This window comes from Aedes albopictus, chromosome 3 (genome assembly GCF_035046485.1).
Source record: "Aedes albopictus strain Foshan chromosome 3, AalbF5, whole genome shotgun sequence".
In the NCBI taxonomy this organism is placed as follows: Eukaryota; Metazoa; Arthropoda; class Insecta; order Diptera; family Culicidae; genus Aedes; species Aedes albopictus.
Genome location: NC_085138.1, coordinates 139,911,127 through 139,934,859, shown reverse-complemented (window position 1 = coordinate 139,934,859; position 23,733 = coordinate 139,911,127). Strand labels below are relative to the sequence as shown.

General features: G+C 40.8%; 1 protein-coding gene across 3 annotated transcripts in view; it reads right to left on the bottom strand.

The window, feature by feature from the left end:
* Positions 1-23,733, bottom strand: part of LOC109405715 (protein crumbs) — a 67,372-nt gene that overhangs the window by 22,919 nt on the left and 20,720 nt on the right. The window contains exons 2-6 of one of the 3 annotated variants that reach the window (XM_062856283.1): positions 17,079-18,278; positions 16,580-16,762; positions 15,785-16,473; positions 5,880-7,993; positions 5,593-5,676 (exon numbers count right to left, since the gene is read on the bottom strand). In XM_062856283.1, coding sequence (XP_062712267.1) covers positions 5,593-5,676; positions 5,880-7,993; positions 15,785-16,473; positions 16,580-16,762; positions 17,079-18,278 — 4,270 coding nt within the window. Of the gene's footprint in view, positions 1-5,592; positions 5,677-5,879; positions 7,994-15,784; positions 16,474-16,579; positions 16,763-17,069; positions 18,279-23,733 lie in introns of all 3 variants that reach the window. The other 2 variants (XM_062856284.1, XM_062856285.1) reach the window with 2 other exon arrangements.

Sequence of the window (23,733 nt, the reverse complement as noted above, 5' to 3'; positions counted from 1 at the left end):
CCTTCCCCTCCTTTAAGAGTCTACGTAGTTTATAGACAGGCCCAAATATTTGATTCTGCAACAGGCTACAGACAACGCAACAGCACGCTTATCATAAAAATGGGTGTAACTCCTGAAGAAATCCCTCGAGAAATTTATAGACTAATTTCTGAAACAATCTTTGGAGGCGGAGCTGTGGAAGAATCCTTTTGAAGATCCCATAAGGATTCACCGGAGAAATCCTTGGTTAAATTCCAGGTGAAATTTCTGAAGGCATCCTTTGAAGAATTTCTGGATAAAATGCATAAGAAATTAAGGGCGCAACCCTATATCCATGAATTCCTGAAGGAATGCTATAATTTCTGTAGAAACCCCTTGAGGCATCCCCTGAGAAATTCCTGGAAATATCCTGGAGCATTTCTTAGAAGAATGATTGGAGAAATTCTTTTTGAAATCTCTGAAAAAATCCCTGTTGGGATTCTCGATGAAATTCTTAGAGAAGTCCACGGAGAAATTAGCGAAAAAGTTCTGTGGGAATACTGATATACGTTGCCCTTTACTAAAATTTACCAGATTTGTTGGTATGTCTTAAACATACTGAAAAACTTGTAATTATAAGAAAAAGAGATATAAATTTGTAAAAAAAAAATCCACCACACCATGAACACTCCGTCTTTTCACAAATCTATCCGAATAGTTTTTATGAAGCTGTGACTTACTTTCGCATTTCGTCTAATTGAGTAATCATCGATAGCTCGGCACGGTCGCACATTCGACGACCAACTTTGCTGCTGCGACGTAAGCTAGGGAGCACTGATATACAGGGGATGACCAAAATGTTTGGGATAGGCAACTTTTTTTTCTCACAAAAAAGTTCAACATGCTATAACTTTTCATGGAGTGCATCAAAAAATCTCAAATTTTGACTGTTTGTCATCAACCTGTTATATGTGCATCATTGGTACAAATTTGGGCTCGATTGATTAATCTTTCGCAAAGTTAGAACCGTTCGGGTAAAACACTATTTTTTAGACAACTCATTTTTGAGCTGTCATATCTCGGAAACAAGTGAACCGAATTGAATGAAATTTTGAACGTACACTAACAATTTACAAATGCTTCACAAACTATTAAAACATAGATATTTTTTGAACGTTGAAAAAAGTTAGCATGGATTGACACTTTTTGGATTTTTCTCGAAAAAACGTTATATTTTTACATCAATGTCAATAAATTTTAGTGATGATATCCAAAGATTTTCCACTTCTGTCCTCAACTTATCTCTAATCAGATATATTAGAGCCTATTTAGATTGAAGAAAGAACACATTTAGTAATTTTTGTGTAGTATTGTAAATTTTACTTATTTTCCTCTATATGGGTAAAAATTTCAACCCGGTATAACTTAATTCGCCGTGAGAAAATATAACATTTTATAACGTCGTATTAAGTATCAATATATTGTTGATAAACGTTAAAAAAAATCATTCAATTCGGTTCACTGGTTTCCGAGATATGACAGCTCAAAAATGAGTTGTCTAAAAAATAGTGTTTTACGCGAACGGTTCAAACTTTGCGATACATTAATCAATCGAGCCCAAATTTGTACCAATGATGCACATATAATAGGTTGACAAACAGTCAAAATTTGAGATTTTTTTATTCACTCTATGAAAAGTTACAGCATGTTGATTTTTTTTTGTGGGAGAAAAAAAGTTGCCTATCCCAAACATTTTGGCCATCCCCTGTACGTTGCCCCGTACCAGTTCACGGAGAAATCTCAACAGAAATGGCTTGAAAAATTTTAGCATGAATACCAGGAAAATTCCCAACAATAATTTCTAGAAAAATCTCTGCGGGAACAGGAATAAATCACAAGAGAAATGCTTGAAACAATGTCAAAAGATATTCCTTTTGTAATGCCAAGAGGAATACCAGGGAATTCCATAGAATTCCCCTATGCGGAAATATACTGTGCAATCCTGGAGAAATCCAAAATTCCTAGAATGGTTCCCTTAATAAATCATCAGTAAAATTTCTGGAAAGAATTCTCAGCAGAAATTCCTGAAGGAATTTTAAGAGGAACTTCTGAAAAAATTCTTAAGAATATCCCTCTATATTCCTTGATAAATCCACGGAGTAATTAAAAAAATCATTGTGAAGATTCCTTCAAAATTTCATGGATACATCTTTAAAGGAGTTCCTGTAGACATTCTGGGGAAAATTCGGGAGGAATATAATCAAGAATTTCGAAGGAAATCTCAACAGAGTTTCTGGAGGTATCCCAAGAAAACTTTTGGAGGTACCACAGGAGGAATGCCTGGAAAAAATCTTAGGGCAATATCTCAAGGGATTCTTTCAAAAATCTCCAGGTTCCAGGTGGAATTCCTGTAATGCTTTGGACGTTCACGGAGGTATCCTGTAAGAATATGAGCAAAAACTCCTGACAAGATCGCAGCAAAGAAATTCTGGAGGAATTCTACCACGAATTTTTGAAGGAAAAGAAGAATTCTTGACGAAATCTTATTTATGGTGGAATCTCTGAAAAAAAACTGGGGAAAATCTTTGGAGATAATTTTAGAGATATTTCTCAGCATGATTACTGAAACTATCCCAGCAGAAAATCTACTCGGGTACGCAACCAGAGATTTTATTTGTAAACTTTTATTTACAACTTTTAATTATCATTATAATTCACTCACTCGCACACATTATCAATATTTCAACTCACTATCATCCTTCATTTACTCACTCCCCAACTCACTTCATCACTTACTAACAGCCTTTACTTACTCACACACTTCATCAGGTATCAGTAAGTCGACTCCAGAGGTACGTTTTACTCCATTTGTGAAATTTGTGTCACTCAAGGACATACTCTTATCCATACATTCACTCACTAACAAACTCACTCGCTCACTAATTCACTAAATCACTAGCTAAATCATTCACTCGCTCATTGACTCATTTAGCTGTAAACTCACTACATCACTCACATATTCACTAATTCGCTCACCACATCACTCACTAACTTACACTAATTACTTACTAATTCACTCATTTACTTACGCACTCACTCACTACCAAGCTCACTCAATCACTGATTCACTAACTCGCTAGCTCACTCGCTCACTGACTCATATAATTATTAATTCACTACTCCTCTCACTAACTCACTAAGTTACTTACTTGCATTTTAACGCACCATCTATAGCTAATCCACTATCAGAAGGTCGGGTCCAGAGGCACGTTATCCTCAATTTGGGACATTTATGCCAGCTAACCCACTAACACTCAAACTCACTTTCTCATAAAATCACTTATGCTTCACTTACTCGTCAGTTTACTAGCTCATCCATTCTGCTCATTCACTAACTCATTTACTCACTCATTCACCAACTCACCATTTCTTCACTCAATCACTCATAATTTCCTCATTTATCAACTCACCCATTTATTCACTCACTCACTTACTAACTTACTAATTCATTCACCAATACATTTACTCTTAAAAGATCTCACATACTCATTAACCCACCAACTCATTTACTCACTGCCCCACTCATTAACTCATTCACTCACTAATTCATGCACACTGACTTACCAATTCACTAATTCTGGTAATAACAAACTTACACACCAAGACGCTTTCAGCAAAATTTTGTTGAATTTTGCCGAAGTGAAGGGTTCAGATTTTTTTTACTGAACATTTGGCAAAATTTTATGAGTAGTTTTCGCTAAAACTCATTCAAAATTTGATCAGAAGTTGAAAAATTATTCCTAGGTAGATTTTATTTTACTTTTTCGTTTGCAGTGAATATTGTTATATTCTTAAGGAATCACACTAGAACTTTTTCAATGATTTCTTTTGAAAACTTCAGTTAAATTTAATGCCCAAACTTGGCAAAAAGGTTCATAAAAACATTTATTATTTTTTTTTTCTCTGAGATGTTTTTTAAAGCACAATAAATTCTTTCTAAAATTCCTTTCGGAATCACCCAAGAAATGCAAGAATTCCAGCAACTCAGAAATGCAACTAGAACATCTTCAATGGCTTCTATAGAGAATTTTCTCAAAAATTTCAGTATGAATTCAATCAAAACTCATTAAGGTGGAGTTATCAGGATGCCAAATCTCTTTATCCTGGCTGCAGATCCAAATGTTGATTTGCACAGAAAATTTGATTGATTGGTCACCACCAGCTGATTACCAAATGATCAGCTTTTTAGAGCAATTCGTCATTTGGTTCTTCAAATTTGTGCTTCAGCACCTTAACGAATTTGTTTATTATTTCTGTAAACTGTAACCAGAATCACCGTAGATTTTTTATACCGTCGTGCGGGGCTTCTTTTTACACTTTTTCATGATTTTTCAATTTCATGACATTATAACTCCCAGAGTAGTGAATGGATTTCCACAGTTTTTACACATAATAACCGTGAGTATGTATGCAAGATGTATGCAAAATTTGAACTAAATCCATCAATAAACAAAAAAGCTGTTCATACACAAATCGGACACTTCTCATATAGAACCGAATGGAGGCTACTTTATACACTTCTTATACCAACGAAATTTATCAATTAAATGAACAGCGTTTCATAAATTTTCAGTAGTGGGATAGATTTATTGTCGTTAAGGCAATTCATATAATAAATATATTTAATTCTCAGATGTCAGCCATTGCTTTTTATAACTGTGCATTGCTGTTACAGGTTACCGTGTGAGGTTTAAATAAAGAATTTTTGAAGTATAACAATACTGCATGCTTCGTGGTCGTGCGGCTAGTGTCACCAAGCATTTAGTCGCATCGTGCTAGGAGCGCGGATTCGATTCTCGCCGGAAAAGTTTTCGGCTGTGCCACTGGGCGTTGCATGCTAGTCCGTTGTCTAGTGTCGTGGTTTCTTCAAAGAACGAAAAGCTCACTGGAAGTACTAAACGTGTCCGTGTCTTTTTTTTTTTCAATTCCAGAGTTATTTAGAAAACCACTTTGTTCCGATACTGAATTAGGATTTCAATAAATATATGCGTTTTTAGATGGTTCTGTGCTATTTCAGGAATTATGAACAACATGATATTGTAATATAGACAGCTTTAAAACAGGAACCATCAGTCATTTATTTAGTGGAAACTGTCATTTACAATGTATAACGAAAAATACTCGATTGCATATGCTTGAACAACCCTTTGAAATTTATGTACTGTAGAAACAATGCCTACAAAGCAAATGTTCTGATGCGTTGTATATTTTGTTTGGTCGATTCGATGTTTCTTCTCGTCCAGAAAAGTAGGAAAGTCTCTGTTTGAAGAACAATTTTAGTCAAATGAAGGGGAAAATATTGCTTCATAATAGTCCCAAAGTCATCGAACAGATTGGAACCATATTTTTATTTCGAAAAATTCGTATTCATGAGTGTCCATAGTAGCCCCGCACGACGGTAGTGAATGTTATTAGGTGAAAATACTCTGAAATTACACAGAAGTTTTCTTCATACAATTGGTAATTAAAATACACAAGATTCGAAATGAAATAAAAAGAAAAAAATGTATATTGTCGTTTCCTAGCCTAATTTCAGTCATCGTAAGGGGTATTCTCGATTCTACATTCAGTTACCTAGACAGTAGAGCAGAACGGTTACTCCACATCAACTGCTTGAGCTCGTTAAAAGTATCCTTTACATCGGTCCACTTGCAACGTCTTTAGTTAACAGCAGTCAGAATGGAATTAGTGGATGGTTTATTACGAGTGCACGACGCGTATGATTTAGGCAAAAGAAGATAAGTGCCAGCGTGCAAGAAAAAGTTGAAACAATTTGTTCCTTAGGTTAGTAAGTCGAATTTATAGATATTGAAGTAGATGTTAGTAAAAGATACTAGGGGTAATCACAACAGGCTACTTACACGAAATCGTTCCACGTGTTGGCACATATGGCATCGTGCTTGCAGGGTTGAGTTCGGCACAGATCATCCGTGACGACGCCCTCCAGGATCGAGGTCCGATCGAAGGTAACTTCTCCGAAGGGAGGTGGCAGCACGAGGCCTTCTTCGTTCAAGGGATACAGCTCGACGATCATCGCATGAGACCCGCTGGAAACTCGAACGTCCTGAATGACTCCCTTGAAAGGTGTCTTTTCCGATTCGTCTTTGTACAAGCTGTAGATCGAGTCGGCATACGGCGGAGGTCCACCAAGGTACAACACTTGAGCATTCAGCTGACCAGATGAGGAAAGTGTCTTCCGGAAGTATTCGGTACCATTTAGTTTGACCTGCACTAGCGTCGCGTTCCGGATGACTTCTATCAAGTGCAGATACCCGTTGTCTAACTTGTTGCCACCAACTGTGTACCCTTCGGGGGTATCGTTGAAGATCATCCGCACCAACAGTTCTCCTTTAGATAAGTAAGCGGCCACATAGGAGTCATCTCCTGGTGTGCTATTCATGTTCGGATCACTACCCAGGTAGAATACAGTTCCCGCAGCTTGACGTGTTCGAATGAACATTGAAATATCCAAAACGGAACGTATCGCTCGTCGAGCAGTATCGCTGACGACGACTTTAACAGCTGATCGTGTGGTGTTTTCATGTCCAAACGTTGCCGCCGTGATGTTGTACTTGCAGGTATGTCCAAGATGAGGTCGCTGACAGCTACAGGAGAACGTGTGCCACAAATCGGTACAATGACCGTTTGAGTTGCAAGGATTCGGCTCGCACTGAGGAGTTCTCGGACATCCCGTATCGATGTTATGCAATGTGGTGAATTCTTGCTCTCTACCCGGCAGAACCCACTGGCCGTTGATCACAACATCTTCCATGCAACCGACGAAGCTGGAAACTGCTCCAGCTATGTGCTTTAGGTAGGGTTGAGCAAGGGTTGGCGTTGTACCTCCCAGATACGTGATTGGGAAGGAAGTATTGCTGCCATTTGTACCTTCATAAGAGTTGATTGGGTAGATCGTTTGCTCTTCGTTGGCAGACAGAACCAAGTGAGACGAATTGATGGCAACAAACACCTTCTGCCACTTGCTTTCGTTCAGCCCCGATCCAATGAAAACACCTTCCCATCTATTCAGCAAAGCTGAGTGCAGATTCAGTCGGCCGTTGTTAAGAACCAAAATGTATGAGGTAGCTCCGTTGCCGAATGCTAGGATTCCATTCGGCAATGTCGTCTTAAATCTTAATTGTATATCGTAGCCTTCATCTCGAGAAGTATTAACGATCAGTAAACTGTTAGCAGCCAGGGACATTGTCGTTACCGTATCGCAAGTCATTCCCTGGAAACCTTGCTTACACGAACAGTTGAACTTGTGCTGGGTCTCATTCTCCAGGTAAGGTATGCAACCTCCTCCGTTCAAGCACGGTTCGTTGACGCAACCCGTCAGTCGCACCGAACAATTCTTCCCGCCCCACAGCTCGTCACAATCACAGTTGTAGTTGTTCCGTCCATCTAGACACGTTCCATGGACGCACGGTTTGTACTTCAAGCACTCGTCAATGTCTGTTTCGCAGTGCGCCCCTTCAAAACCTGGCTCGCACTCGCACGTATAGTTACCGATACCGTCAATACAGTTACCGTTCTTGCATGGACTGCTGTCGCACTCGTTGATATTGATTTCACAGTTCTTACCCACCGTACCGGGAACACAGATGCACTCATATCCACTCGCATTCTCGAACGAGAACGGTTGCGAGAAAATTGCCGGCAGATTCTTCGAATAGTTGTGCAAATAGTACAGCGTGACGTTCGATCGCTGCAAACACTTTCCGGAATGTTGGCACGGATTGGATTCGCACTCATCGATATCCTCTTCGCAGTTTTTCCCCGTGTAACCCGGATAACACTTGCACTGATAGTCGTTTATTTTATCCACGCATTCGGCTCCATTTGAGCACGGATTCGAATCGCACTCGTTGATGTTGTGCTGGCAGTAGGATCCCGAAAAGCCAGTCTGATTACAATCGCACAGGAAGCCTCCCAATTGATCGATACAGCGACCTCCGTTCTGGCAGGGTGCAGACTGCGTGGAAGAGAGAATGGAATGTATGGTTAGTGTTAACGGTATGAACTTGAGTTGAAATAAACTGTTGATTCACAATAGAAGGCAATCAGTGAAGTACTAGATTGAAAGTAGTGAGCTGGATTTTTGTATGGTGAGATGATCAGTTCTCCATTTCTGCAATGAAATGGTGCAAACAGCGTGGGTTATATGATTCCTTGTCTAATTTGATGCTGTTTGAGCAAAAGTTTGGGTAACTGTGTTGTTGAAGTTGCAAGAAATAAATAATACAACAACACAGTTACCCAAACTTTTGCTCATACAGCATCAAATCAGGCAAGAAATCATATAACCCACGCTGTTTGCACCATTTCATTGCAGAAAAGGAGAACTGATCATCTCACCATACAAAAATCCAGCTCACTACTTTCAATCTAGTACTTCACTGATTGCCTCCTATTAGTGTAATTCACCAATTGTTGTACGGTTAGTATGGGAATTTTCGTTTATATTTACTTTTCCACGCATAATGCCATTGTAGTAGAAAAAATATCGAGTGATCGTCTAGATCCAGTCATTTCTTACACTTCCCATTGAATTTGAATTCCCTAAAATTCTATTTTATTAGAGAAATTAAAACATTTGAGGGGTCCAGAATCAAATGGGTGTAAGTGACCGTTTTGTCGATTTTGAGCTGAGCATACAATACAATATATCGTTGAAAATTGGGTCTATTTTGAAACTTCATACATTTTGTATGGGATGAACAATTGGTGAACATCTTTAAACCTCATTTACGAAAGTGGGTTTTTTGTCACTTACACCCCTTTGCTTCTAACCCCCTCATTTGTACTGGAAGTCGGGAACCCAAGTGTTGAACGCTTCCTTAAGCTATCTTATCCAAAAGTTAACCGATTCTCGCTAATTATAGAACGGTTCACACTACTGGTAGTTGACATTTTAGTTTATCTGTTTCAAATATGTCCGATTTAAACTTTTTAAATTCCATGGGAGTTTCAGAGGGTTTGGGGTAGATTCTCGAGGATAACATGGACTTCCAGCAGAATTTCAGATATGTCTCAGAGGCGTATCATAGCTTTTCAGGGAATTTCAGGAGCGATCCGAAGAGACGCCTTCGAAATCTTCTGAAATGTTCCTGAAACCTCCCGGACCCCCTGAGACGCCCTGGTACTTTTCTGAAAGCGCTTGAAACCCATGTGAAGGTCCTTGGCCCTTTTTAAACTTCTTGAGATTCCCAAGAATTCTCCTGGAATACGCGGAAGCCCCCGGGACATTCCTGGAACGCTATCAAACTACCTCTGGAAAACTCCTGGAACGCTCCTGAAATCCACATGAATACCTCTGAAACGCCCCTGAAGCCCCCTAGAACAGCCTTGAAACCCTCTGGAACACACCTGGAATGCCACTGAAATCACCTGGAATATCATGAAATATCGAAATCTTCTGAAATTCTCTGGAACGTCATGCAACCCCCTGAGAACCCTAGAACATCTCTGGCATGCTCCTGAAACCTCCCGGACCCCTCAGACATCTTTGGAACTTTTCTGAGCGTGCTTGAAACCCTTCGGAACGACTTTGACCTTTCTTAAACTCCTGGAGAACTCCAGGAACACACTGAATTCCCAGAAACATACCTGGAACGCTATCACACCACTTCACACTTCACAAACCCTGGAACGTTCCTGAAATTCACTGGAACACCCAACACTGGCATGTCCCTTGGAACAATATTGATTGTGACTGATCGCAGTTTATAAAAACTTTACAGTCTGAACCTTAAAAAACCCGGGAATACACCGGGAACGCAATTGAAATCACCTGGAATACCACTGAAACGGCATGGAATATCTCTGAAACCCTTTGAAACGCCTCTGAAATCCTCTGAAACGCCCTTGAAAACAACTCAGAAACCGCTTGGAACACCTCTGAACCAATGCAACTCCTTGGAACACTCCTGAAGGCCCTGGAACGCCGCGGAAATCCTTTAGAACGCTCGTGAAAGTCTTCAAAAACTCTCTGGAACGGTCTGTAACGCCCCTGAAAAGCTTTGAAAACCTCCATAAAATTCTTAAAGACCCCAAAGCCACCTGTAATGCATTTGAAACACTCTGAAACACCCCTGAAACTCCTTGAATACCCCTGGAACGCCCCATGAAAATCCCTGGAACCCTTCAAAACCCCCTGGAAATTCCACGTAACCCTTGAAACGCTTGAAAACAAATTTTTTGAAGACCCCTTCAAATATAACTTTGGCAGTTTCTTAGACTAATTTCTTAAAGATTTCCTTTGGGATTTCCTTTGAAAAAAAAATGTTCGACAATTATTTTTTAATTATTTTGGGCATTATTTCAGAAATTCCTTTGATGTTTTTTTTCCAACAGTTCCTTTAAGAATTTCTCTGGCATGGCATGATCATCGTTCGGTAATTCCTGAGGAAACTTCTCAAGCAATTATTTTGGCAATTCCCTCCGAAACAGGTTAGGCATATTCTTTGAGAGTTCTGTCGGAAATACTTGCGGAAATGTTTATGCAAATTTCTTTGGCAACTCCTTTGGAATATAGTTCGGCAATTTATTTTGCGATTGGATTTGGTCAACTTTCATAATTTCTTTTGGGATCTCTTTGGCAATTCTTATAAATATGAATTACTTTGACAACTCTTTTGGAATCTTCTAAGGTAATTTTGATGATATTTTATAACAAAGTTTTTCGGGTTTAACTTTGAGGATCCTTTCGAGAATTCCTTTGCAAAATGATGCGGCAATTCCCTTTTAGAGTTTCTTCGGCTATTCTTTCGGAAATGAAAAATCTTCTGTAAATTCTTTGAGCAGGCCCAAATGAGAATTTCTAAATTTCCCAAGAAATTTTCTAGGAATTTCTAAAGGAATAGTCGAAGAAATTCACAAATAAAAAAATTTCCAGAGAAATTTCCAAAAAAGCACATGAAATTTTCGAAGAAGAAAGGAAAGGAAGAGAAAGGAATTTCTGAAAGATTTTCTTTGCAAATTATGGAAAGAATTCTCAAATAAAGCACCGAAGTATACTAAAACCTCTTTTTATGCATGTTTTTTTTCATTTGTTAATTTTTACTTAGGCTAATTCTTCACACTTTTTATGCTTGAGGAGTGGACCTGGTGCGATGGTTAGAATACTTGACTACGCCGAGGACCTGGGATCGAATCCCACTCCCGACAAACTCGCTAAATGTGAGTTCTTCCTTCGGAAGGGAAGTAAAGCGTGGGTCCCGAGATGAACTAGCCTAGGGCTAAAAATCTCGTAAATACAAATAAAAATTTTTTATTTTTATGGACTTTCAATTTGTGAACTTTTTTATGCCTTGCAGAAAAAGAGGGAAAGCTAATTTAGAACCAATATTGTGCACAAAGGAAATTCAATAATGACAATAACTATTGTAACATTGGCCAGGGGTGTTTATAGGGGAGAGTAAAGGGAGGTTCCAGGTCACTGCGGCATTGAAGGGAATGAAATGGCAGACGAGCTTGCTAAAAGTGGTTCCAATTTACAATTTGTTGGTGCAGAACCATTCTGCGGTATATCAAACTGTACAATTAAAATGGACCTGAAATGCTGGGCTGAGCAGAGGGTGATATCCAATTGGATGGATGTCAAAAATTGCAATCAGTCTAAACGATTTATAACACCAAATGCTTATAAAACCAAAAAGATCTTAGAGCTCAACAAGAGAGCTCTATGTACTTACACTGGCCTAGTAACTGGACACTGCCCGAGCAGATATCACTTGAAAAATATTGGCCATATTCAGAGTGATATCTGTCGTTTCTGTAATACGGAACGTGAAACCTCGGAACATCTGCTTTGCAGTTGTGGTGCTTTATACATGTGCAGGCAAAGATTTCTAAATAGTGGTTGCTTGCAACCCAGTGAGATCCGGTCTTCAGAACCTGGGAAGGTCTTGGGGTTTATTAATTCCATTGCACCTGATTGGGAGACGACGCGTCGTGGCAGAAGCTGATTACTTGAAACATGGTAATTAGCTGGCTAGATGCGAATATCAAAACGGGACATGCCACAAGGATTCCAAAGGGGTTTCAGCGCCAGCATGCTACCGTGATGGACTCTCCAAAGCGAGTCATCGATGTTCGTTGCTGCAGGCTACGCAGCTAACCTTGTGGGTGCGATGTGCACTAGCCCCTCTCTGAAGCGATACCTTCTTGGTGGTTCCGGAGAGACGTAGGGTTTGGCGACCATAGGAATGTGTTTTAGTGGGTCGAGGAGAGAGTAGTCCTGGATTTTACTTTTGTTGTAGAAGACGGCCTGTCAGACCTACACTACCCTAACCTTCTGTTAGGGTGTCTATTGAGCAGATTATCCTCCTATGGTTTAGAAGGAAAAAAAAACAAGGGGTTTCAGTGGGGTACCAGGAGATCTCCGGGGGGTTTCGGGGGCTTGAGGGAGTTTTCGAAAGCATTGCAGAGTTTCAGAGGATTTTCGATGGGTTTTGGATGCGTTACAGGTACGTATCCGGCGGTTTCCGAGGGTCTCACGTGCGTTACATGGGGTCCAAGTGGGTCTTAAAGGGTGTTTCCAAGGCATTTCAGGAAGTCTCGTTTATTATTGCTACTGAAACAAGTGTGTTTGAAAATTGAAGTGAAACACTTTGGATTTTCGTTTCAATTGTGGGTCATTGAAAAATTTCAATGTGCTAAAAACACTATTTAAAACAATTTTTCAAATAGTGGTGTACGCCAATAGAATGATCATTATGTTTTATGAAAAAGGAACACAAGTTCGACCGCTTAAATCCAATTAACCGGTGCCCGTAACCATTGAGAGACTAACGCACAAGAGTGAGGCACTACTGCTCTGCCGAGTGAAGCACAAGCAACGCCACCCCGAAGAGAGACTACCAAGTGCTACGATGAATGAGAACGTTTTCCGAATCGAAAAGAAAGACTCGAATAGTGTGTCAAACAGATAAAGTGACTCATTCAAATGTTGCATGAAAGTGTATCATTGAAACGAAATTAAACGCCCCTGTTGCGGAGGAGTTTTTGGGGGTTTATGAGGGTCTCAGATGCGTTACATGGGGTCTAAGGATTTAAAAGGATTTTGAACACAATTCAGGACATTTCAGAGCATCTTTGGCGGGATTATAGAAGTGTTACGGTGGAGTTTTCGGGGGTTTCGGAGTGTCTTAGGTGCGTTACATGGGGACCGAGGGGGTTTAAAGGGGATTTTGGAGGCAATTAAGGAAGTCGCAGTTCATTTTCGGCGGGATTCAGAGGCGTTACTGGGGTCCGAGGGGGTTTCAGAGGAATTTTGGAGGCATTTCAGGAAGTTTCAGAGGATTTTCAGAGATCGCCTTTGATTTAAAGGTGTTTTTGAAACCTTAGATACGACCTGATCGATACCTGATACCTGATACCATAAAACCCCTTGAAACGCCCCTGAAATGCTATTAAACGCCCCTAAAACCTCTTGGAATGTCCTCTTAATGTTTCTAAAACACTCTGAAACTCTCTAAAATGAACTATGAAATACGCCCTTTAAAGGTCTCTGAGATCCCCTGAATTGCCCTTAAAGGCCCTTAAAGGCCCTTGAACCCTCTTAATACTATTGAAATGTCCCTGAATTCCCCGTAATCTCATTAAAACGCCAATTGATACTGACAGACCGCTCTTAACTTTTTGGAACCGGAGGGGTCATATATGACCTCAACATAGAAACGGCTGTATAAATTCTTTACTGATAACCTAGAACATCCTGAACACCATGAAGTTTGGTTAAAACTGACGTACTAGTTGCTCTAAAATCTGAATTTGGTCACGTTCATATGTATTTATTTAACCTTCGTCAAAAATATCAAAAGGTGTTTTGTATTCTGGAATGTTCTAGGTGTTCCGACTGTTCTGTAGTGAAGTCCTTCACATCTACGTGAATATTTTTATGTGTTTTCGCTATAAATAATAGCATTGCATAATCTGCTGGGATCCGTGAAGCTATCAAAATCTCAAATGTAATTTAGAGACACTATAGGTATATTCCAGGTCAGTCAATCCATCTTGGAGTTCAGAACATCTGGTCTTCACTAGTAACAGCAGCCATATCTGTTATACTGAGTAACGTTGCATAATCACTGGTCCAACCTAAAGCTCTTGAGAGTAATAGTAGTTATTCTTACAATGAACTGTAACATTACACATCCAACTGCAATCCCCTGGCATTTCATGAGCCATTGCAAGATAGTTTTGAGATATTCCAGATCAGCCAAACTACTTCGGAAACCATAGCTTCAGGTCTACACTTGTGTAATAGCTTTTGCCACTACGTTAAGTAGTGTTACATAATCCACTGTGATAAAAACAACCACTGTCACATGAGGTGATTTCGTTGCAATTAGTAACGTTACACAACCAAATAGGATCCATGGACCTCTTATCTCTCAAGGATCACTTCATGATAGTTTTGCGATAATTTAGTTAGCTGTAGTCTAACACACCCAGATCCGTGAACTTCTGTGAAACTCAGATCCATTCCGAAACATTTTTGAGATATTTCAGGATTACTAAATTTCGCTACAACTAAGAACTTTCAGTTAAGGTTAAGATATTACGAAACCACATCTCGAGCACAAATCTGAAGGCAAATGTAGGACGCGACTGAGGATAAGGACTGTAGCCACGAACCGAGTGTTGTGGTGAAGTATTTATACGTATTGTTGTTTCAGTTTTACTATAATTGTTATTCACGCTAAATTAAGGAAATAGATACAATCATTACAATTGGTAATGTTGTCCAACTCAAAACAGCAAAGAAAAAAAAATATTACGGCTGTAGACTCCATGTAATATATTGCAGGTACTATTCTGAATATCCCGAAGATATGTCATAGTATTAGATTGTATTCTGTTAGTTCGAGTAAGTATAATAGATTATACAACATAACTCTATTATAGCCTAAACAGAAACTTCAATTTCTGTAGATGCTAGATTTTAAACATCATAATAGTTTGGATGAGCCCAGCTGATCGGATGATGTTCATTGAAGATTTGCTGGACATAACAGATTACATTAATGAAAAAAGTTACCGTAGACCTAGGATGTCCCAACTGACCTGATACGGTCTATTAAACTTTCAGAAGACTTACTGGACATGATGGAATACAACAGTCTTAGCTTTGTATAATGGAATAAGTTACTTACTGCTACACCCGTAGACTTTAGGATATCCCGACTGATCTGATACTGTCTACTGAACTTTCAGAAGACTCACTGGACATGATAGAATACAAATCGTAGCTTTGCATAATGAGACAAGTTACTGCTACACCCGTACACTCCAGGATCTAAACTTAAAAACAGTTTGAATGGCATAAGATATCCAGAAAAAATATTCTGTATCATACTCTACCCTTTTATGATGTTGAGCACCAAAACCACAGAAATATGTAGAAATAATTCTCAAAAAAAAATCTGCTTCAAAAAAGCTGCTGAAATCCCCTGAAGCAACCCCCTGAGAAACGCCCCTGAAGCCCCTTGGAACCCCATTTTTTGAGTTCTCTGGAAACTTTCTGGATGCACATTAGCCCCACCTCAAATATCCAGGAGCAAGACTTTTTCTCGCGAACTAGATACCACTATCAACGCTCAAATTTGTGTGCGACCTTAAAACTATAACGCAGGTGACTGTTAGAAAATGATAATTAAAATTGAATACCGAGCGAGAATCGAACTCGGATTCTTAGGGTGTGTTGAATCTTCAATTTACGTGCTGTTTAATTTTCATATTTTTTTGCTGTATAACTCACCTCACAATCGTCGATATCGATCTCGCACAGTCGTCCCGTCATTCCCGGAATACACACGCACGTGAAGTTCGCCACCCGATCACGACACGTCGAACCCTTCGTACATGGATTGCTCTCGCACTCATCAATATCGGTACTGCAGTCCTTCCCACTATATCCCGGCGGACATATACACTCGAAATCGTTTTCCTTGTTCACACACTGGGCATTGTTCTTGCACGGATGACTCAAACACTCGTCCACATCCAGATCACAATTCAACCCGGTATAACCCGGGGTGCAGAAGCACCTGAACGACCCGGGCGTATTCTGGCAGATACCGTTCACGCAGATCTTGTCCTTCGTTTTGCACTCATCGATGTCGTTTTCACATCGTTTGCCCTCGAACCCGGGAGGACACTTGCAGACGTAGTCTTGGCCCTGCGGGTAACAGGATCCGTTGTGGAGACATGGGTTCGGAGCACACACGTTATCGCAGTTTGTGTTATCGGGACACTGGCACTTTCCGGCGATACACCGGTAAGGTTCCTGGCAGTTGGACGGCGTGCAGACTGCTGTCAGTTCACAGCGAGGCCCGTCGAATCCTTGCGGACAGATGCAGGTGGAGCTGTTTGGGGTGCAGCTGCCTCCGTTCAGGCAGTTGCATTCATCCGAATAGGGCAGAGCAATCGGCGATTCGCAGCGGGAACCTGAGAAGGATACGGGCGTGTTAGTCAAGATCTTGCTCGGGCGGTTTACCTTATAGGATATTGCAGTTTATTTGTAAAAAGAACTCGGTGACAAGTTAATTCCAACCTGTGAATCCGGTAGCGCAAATGCAAGTGAAATTTCTGCTGTTGGCACTAGCGATCCGAAGGCCGGCGGCGGAGGCGCAACTGGCGCCGTTGAAGCAATACTCTGAACATGCATTGGGGGCCGTTTTTTGGGCGTTCGAGCTAGTGCCGGCGGCGTGCTGCTCAATGCAGTGGCCAGCCGAGCCTACGAAAGAATCGAATTTTGTTGATAGTGGTGATGGGTAAAATTTTGAATTTCGTGCGATGTGTGTGTGTGTGTGGGTGCGGTTAGTTGGATGTGTCATTGTGTTTTTACTGTCGTCAACCAAATTCAACGACAATGACCCACCCTTGTAATTAGTCAGGGTGTTACGTGTTGCGCGTTTAGGAATGGATTGGCCAAAATTGATTGGTTAGAAGGAAGTGTGTATGCGGATACAGAGGAAGCACGTACGAACTAAGCAGGGTGATTAATTGAGTTAGGATCTGAAGCGTTGATAGTAAGAACTTACCCGTAGTACCTGGTTTGCAAACACATCGCCCAGCGATGCAGTCCGAATCGGTGGGACACTGGCCGCAGCCAGGCTCTAGTTCACAATACAGTCCAGCGTAGCCAGGTAGGCAGCGGCATTCGAAGCCTTCCTGAGTGTCGATGCATGTTCCACCGTGCTGACAGGGTTGGGACTTACATTCGTTGATACTCAGCTGGCAGTTGGCACCGGTGAAACCCGTAGGACACTCGCACAGGTAAGATCCGTATGTGTCGAAGCAGGTTCCTCCGTTCAGGCAAGGGTTGATAAGGCACTCATCTATATTGTTTTGGCACAGAGTTCCTCCGTATCCTGTACCTTTGCAGTCGCAAGTGAATGCATCTACTCCATCGACGCATCGTCCTCCATTCAGACATAAATTGGGCTTACAATCGTCCCAGTTGATCTCGCACCTCGTTCCGATGAATCCCTTCAGACATTCACATTCGTAGGAGTTTGTTCCTGGAGGAACCCGGCATGTCCCGTTGTTGATGCATGGGTTCTTCTCGCACAGTGGATGAACGCTCAGTTCCGTTTCACAGAACGTCCCAGTATAGCCAGGAGCACACGTGCATTTGTAGTCCCCCTTGGAGTCTTCTGTACAAGTGGCACCATGCTGACAAGGATACGATTGGCACGGCGGTCCTGTATCAACCTCACAGTTCTTACCCTTGAACCTGGCAGTGCAGTGACATTCGTATCCGTCGGACCTTGAAATACACGTCCCATGTTGCATGCAAGGATCATGGGAACAATAGTCCGGTGGCACTCCGGTCAGAATGTCATGATCTGCACAAAGTCCCGGTGCCAAAGGACACGGGCCGAACACCACCGCTTCGGCGTTCATGGCGCTGGAGTTGAACACCAGTCCAGGCCCATGCAGCAAACAGCCCGAGTACTGTTTGCCCAAGATCAGAACGGCCGCTTCGTTCTTGATCTCTTGATCCAGGATCAGCTGAGCATTGTGGGTTTGGTTGGCGATAGTCATGGACTGCTTATCGATGATGCAGTACAGCGCCCCCAATTGGTACACAAATTGCAGCGTGTGCCATCGATTGTCCAGGTAGCGACCCGGAACACGTGCCTCGATGGGCTGGGTACTTGGCGCCGACAGCACTATCGAAACCGAGTCCGGCAGCACCGACACCAGCAGTGCATGACCCGCGTAGCGCTGGGATAGGATTTCTCCACCTGTTGAATACAATACGCTCAAGATGAGATATGGGCTTTAGGGCTGAGCTAGAGTTGGCCGGCTGCATCGCCGGTATTGTCTTCTTGGACAAACCGTGACGCAGGAAGTCATTAATAATTTTGCTACGTTCGTTCGCAGTTTGACCCAGTTTTGGCTTTTTGATGTGGTTGATGAAGTTATTGTTTCATATTTTGGATGAAAAATTGTGAGGTTACGAAAAGATTGATGTCCAGATTTATAACGCCTCGACTGTATTGATGGGATTGCTCTGCCATACTCGTGAAAACGTCGTTTAAATGTTTAAACACGTATCCACCAAATGAATGGGAACGTCACCTAAATTTAGGTTGATGAATGCAATATCTGAATGAGATGCAAATGAAAATTATATAAAAAAATAGTTAGCACCATTGGCGTAGCAAGGTTTTTTTTCCGGGGGGTGGCCAGGAGGGGGGGGGCTGACTTGAGATGACTTTTAAGTGGCATGGTCTCCCGATATGTGAATATGCAAATCGATGTTGCAGTTTTGAGGCATCAAAATTACTGTTTTAGGTTTGTTCCTAGTTCCGTAGACTATTTGTTGAGTATGACCAATTCCTCCAGGAATTTCTCTAAAGCTTGTTGCAGTGATTCCATCGTGGATTCCTCCAGAGATTTCATCAAGAATGCATCTATGGATTCCACCAGACATTTCTTTGAAGATTTGTCCTGGGATATCTCTAGAGGTTTCTCTAGTGACTGTTCCAGTGCTGTTTTTGCGGGAATTTCTGCAGGTTCAAATATTTCTTCAGGGATTTCTTCATATATTCCTTCTAGAAATCCACTAAAAGTTTCCACAAGGGTTTCCCTCAATGATTCCATCTGGAATTATTCGAAGTATTTCTGCAGAAATGCCGTCCAGTTTTTTTTTCAGAAAATTTTACTAGAGAGTATTTAAAAATAATCCAGGAATTGCTTAATTTTTTTTTTAGAAAAAGACCTTTAGGAACCCGCCCAATTATTCCTTCATTAATTCGTCTAAACACTACTACAGACATGGATTTCTTCAGATTTTTTATGCAGGGATTCCTAGAAAAGTTCTTCCAGGAACTCGCTTAGAAAACTCTCCTGTGATTCCCTAAGGAATTCCTCATGAGGTTTCTTCAGGAATTCCTCCAAGTGTTCACCCGGGAATTCCTTCTGTGATACTTTCAGGAACGACTTCCGAGATTATTTTGAAAATGCCTTCAAGCACTCCTCTTGGGATTCCTTCATGAATTCCTCCTGAAATTCTGTCAGAAACTCCTCCAGAAACTGTTTAGAGATTTCCCTAGGAATTCCTCTTGGTATTGCTTCCGAGATTTCTCCTGGGTTTTTTTAGGTACACCTCCAGAGATTCCTCCAGGTACTGCTACAGGGATTCCTCCAAGAGTTCCTCCACGTACCTTTTTTAAGATTTCTTCAGGATTTTCTCAAGAATTTCAGCGATTCCTTAATACTTTTTCCTGGGATTTCTTCAGAAACTCCTTCTGTAATTCTCTCAGAAATTGATCCTTGGATTTCTTCCTGAGATTCCCACAGGAATTCCTCCAGAAATTCCTTCAGGAATTGTTCTAGGATTCCTTCAGGGGTTCGTCTAAAAATTCCTACAGGGATTCGTACAGAAATACCTCTAAAAATTATGCTAGAGATTCCTCTAGAAATTACTCCAGAGATTCTACCAGGTATTCCTCTGGAGATATCTCAAGGAATTCCTCTAGATATTCCACCAGGGATTACTCCAGGAATTCTGTCAGGGATTCCCCCAGGAATGCTATCTGAAAGTTCTCCAGTGTTTCTTCAAGAAAATCCTCCAGGGATTTCTCTAGGGATTCTTTCAGGAGTTCCCATGGAGATTTCTGTAGAGTTTCCTCCAGGAATTCTTACAGGCATGTCTCTAGGAGTTGCTCCAGTCATTCCTACAGGAGTTCATCTAGAGAATCCTCTAGGGATGACTCTATGAATTCTTCCAGAAATTCTTCTAGAAAAACCTCCAAGCATTCCTCCAGGACTTTCCCCAGGGATTTCTATAGGGTTACCTCCAGGGAGTCATCCTGGCATCCCTCCAGGATTTCATTCAGGGGCTCCTCCAGGAATATCCTCAATAATTCCACCAGGAATTGCCCCAGGAATTCCTGCAGAAATTCCTTCAGGAATTAATTCAGGAATACCTTCAGAAATTACTGCAGCAATTTCTCTAGGAAATCATCCATTTATACTGGCATTATTCCAAGAATTCCTCCAGGAATTCCTGTATGAATTCCTCCTGAGATACCTCTAGGGATTCTTACAAGGATTACTTCCGAAATCCTCCAGGGATTTCGCCAGAAATTCCCCAAGAAATTGCTTCCAGAATTTATCTAGGAATTATTCCAGGTATTCCTCCATGAATTTCACCTAGAATACCTCCAGGAATTATCCCAGGAATTTCTCCAGGAATTCCTCTAGGAATACCTTCGGAAATTGCCACAGCAATTTCTTTAGTAATTCCTCCATGAATTTTTCCTCCGGAAATTCTTTCAGGGTTTCCTCCAGGAATTTATCCAGAAATTCTCCACCAGATATTCCTCCCAGAATTCCCCCTAGAATTTCTCCAGAAATTCCTCTGGGAATTCCTCTAGGAATTTCTCTAGGAATATCTTCCGAATTTTTTTCTAGAAATTTCTTCAGAAATTTCTCCAGGGATTACTCCCAGAACTTTTTTTAAAGATTCCTCTAGACTTTCATTCATTTCATTCGAATTTATCTAGGAATTTCTTCGGAAATTTCTCCAGGGATTCCTCCCAGAATTCTTCTAGAGATTCCTCCAAAATTTCATTCAGTTCCTAGGAAGTACCCCAAGAATTACACCATGGATTTTTCAAGGAATTCCTCCTGGAGATCCGCCAGGAATTTGTCCATAGACACTTCGCCTGAGGTTTCTCCAGAAATTGCTTCATAGATTCCTCCAGAAATTCCTCCAAGGATTCTCCCAAAAATTTCTCCAAAAATTTCTCTAAGGATTGCTCCTGGAATTTATCAAGAGGTTTCTTTAGAAATTTCTCCAGAGATTCCTCCCATAAGGATTCATCCTCCAGGGAATCCTCCAGGAATTCATCCAGGGATTCCTAGAAATTTATCCAGGAAACACTCCAGGCATTCGTTCAGGAATTTCTCCAGAGATGCATCCAGGGAATCCTCTAATTATTCCTTGAGAAATTCCTTCAGGGATTTCTTTAAGAATCCATCTAGTAGTTTCTCCAGGAATTGCTTCAGGTATACTTTCAGAAATTCTAGTATTTTTTCCAGGGAATCCGCCAGGAATCTGTCCAGAAGCTCCTCTAGGATTTGCTCCAGAGATTCCTCTAGGAATTGCTTCCCGGATTTTTTTCAGGAATTCCTCCAGGGATTTCTCCAAGAATTCCGCTATAAATTCTTCCAGAAATTCATTCAATAATTTCTCTTCCCAAATTTGTCTAAGAATTCCTCAAGGGTCCTTCAAGCGATTTCGTCAGACATTTCTCTAAGGATTTCTCCTATATTTGCTCTAAGGATTCCTCCAGGGATTTCTTCAGGTATACTTTCAGAAATTCCTCCAGGAATACCTGCAGGAATTCCTCTAGGGATTGCTCTAGGAGTTCCAGGAATTCTTGTAGCAATTTCTTCAGATATTCCTCTCTGGATCTTTTCAAAAATTCATTCAAGGGCTCGTTCAGAAATTTCAGGCATTCGCTTATCATCTTTTCCATGGCTTTATCCTACAATTTTTCCAGAATGACTTGAAGATTTTTTGAATTATTTGATGGATTTATAGAGGAAATCCTCCACAGATTTGTATTGGAATACTTTGAAATAATTTTAGAGGAAATTCTCCAATAAGTTATCCTGGAATTCTATCACAATTATTTTGAAGAAATCTTCAATGAGTTCAACGAGTTCATCCACATATTTATTCAGGAATACATCCATGAGTTCCTTCCAGAATACCCCCGCAGCTCCTGCAAAGGAGTGTCTTCAGCTATTCGTCCAGCAATTCTTTCAGGAATATATTCCGTTATTCTTCTACAGTCACTGTGGCTTACTTTAAACATATAGGTACTGACATGCTAGAAGCGCTTTCAGATATTTCTTCAAGAATTTTTTACAGGAATTCACCCAGAGAAGACTCTTTCTCCCAGGGTCCCCGGGCTTCCAGTCTAGCTACGCCAATAGGTAACACAGAAGTATTATAGTTATTAACTATGAAAGCACTTACACTCCCGATCAAAAGTTTGAGGTCACCCCTTCAAAAACATGTCATATTTTTTAGGGCCATATCTTCGCCAATTTGCGTCCGATTTCAAAACCCTAGGTCTCATTCAAATAATAAGTCAAAGAAACTTTGAACATGATTTAAAGAAACTTTTTCAAAAAAAAAAATGTATGTAAACTTAACCCAAAGTTGCCAAATTTTCTAAAAAATGAATATAAACTTACGGCAGTGTCGCTGGAAATTCGGTCGACCAAATTTTAAGATGAGAGCGGTAATATGACCCATTTTCTATTGGCTCTCAACCAAGGGCGTAGCCAGGGGGGGGCAGGGGGGGGCCGTGGCCCCCCCCTGACCGAGCAACTATATTCTAACTTAACCGAAAAACTTAAATGATCTGAGCTGTTTTTGACTAGTAAAAATAAAATTATCCTGCGTCCTCGATTTTTTTTTAATGTATGCAGGAATTCCTTCGGAAATTCTTGGAGGATTTTTTTCGGAAATACTTCGAAAATTCCTGAGGGTATTCTTTCGGAAATATCTTCGAAAATTCCTGAGGGTATTCCTTCGGAAATACCTAGAGGACTTCATTTGGAAATTCCTGAAGGAATTCTATCCAAAATTCCTGGAGGAATCCCTTCGCAAATTCCTGGAAGAATTCCATCGGAAATTCCTGAAGGAATTCCTTAGAAAATTCCTGAAACAATTCCTTCGGAAATTCCCGGAGCAATTCCTTCGGAAATTCCTGGAGAAATTCCTTCGAAAATTCCTTGGGAAAATCTTGGATGAATACCTTCGGAGACTCTTGGAGGAATTCTTTCAGAAATCCATAGATAAATTCGTGAGGAAATCCTTAGGTGAATTCCTTACGAAATTCCTGGACAAAATAATTCCAAACTTTCTGGAGGAATGCTTCTGGAAATTCCTGGAGGAATTCCTTCAGAAATTGCTGGACGAATGTCATTGAAAATTCCTGGAGGAATTCCTTCGGAAACTCGTGGAGGATTTTTTTTCGGAAATACTTTTTGGATTTTTGGAGGAATTCCTTCGGAAATTCCAGGAGGAATTCCTTCGGAAATTCCAGGAGGAATTCCTTCGGAAATTCCTGGTGGAATTCTTTCAGAAATTTCGGGAGGAATACCTTCGGAAATTGCAGGACGATTTCCTTTGGAATTCCAGGAGGAATTCCTTTGGGAACTCCTGGAGGA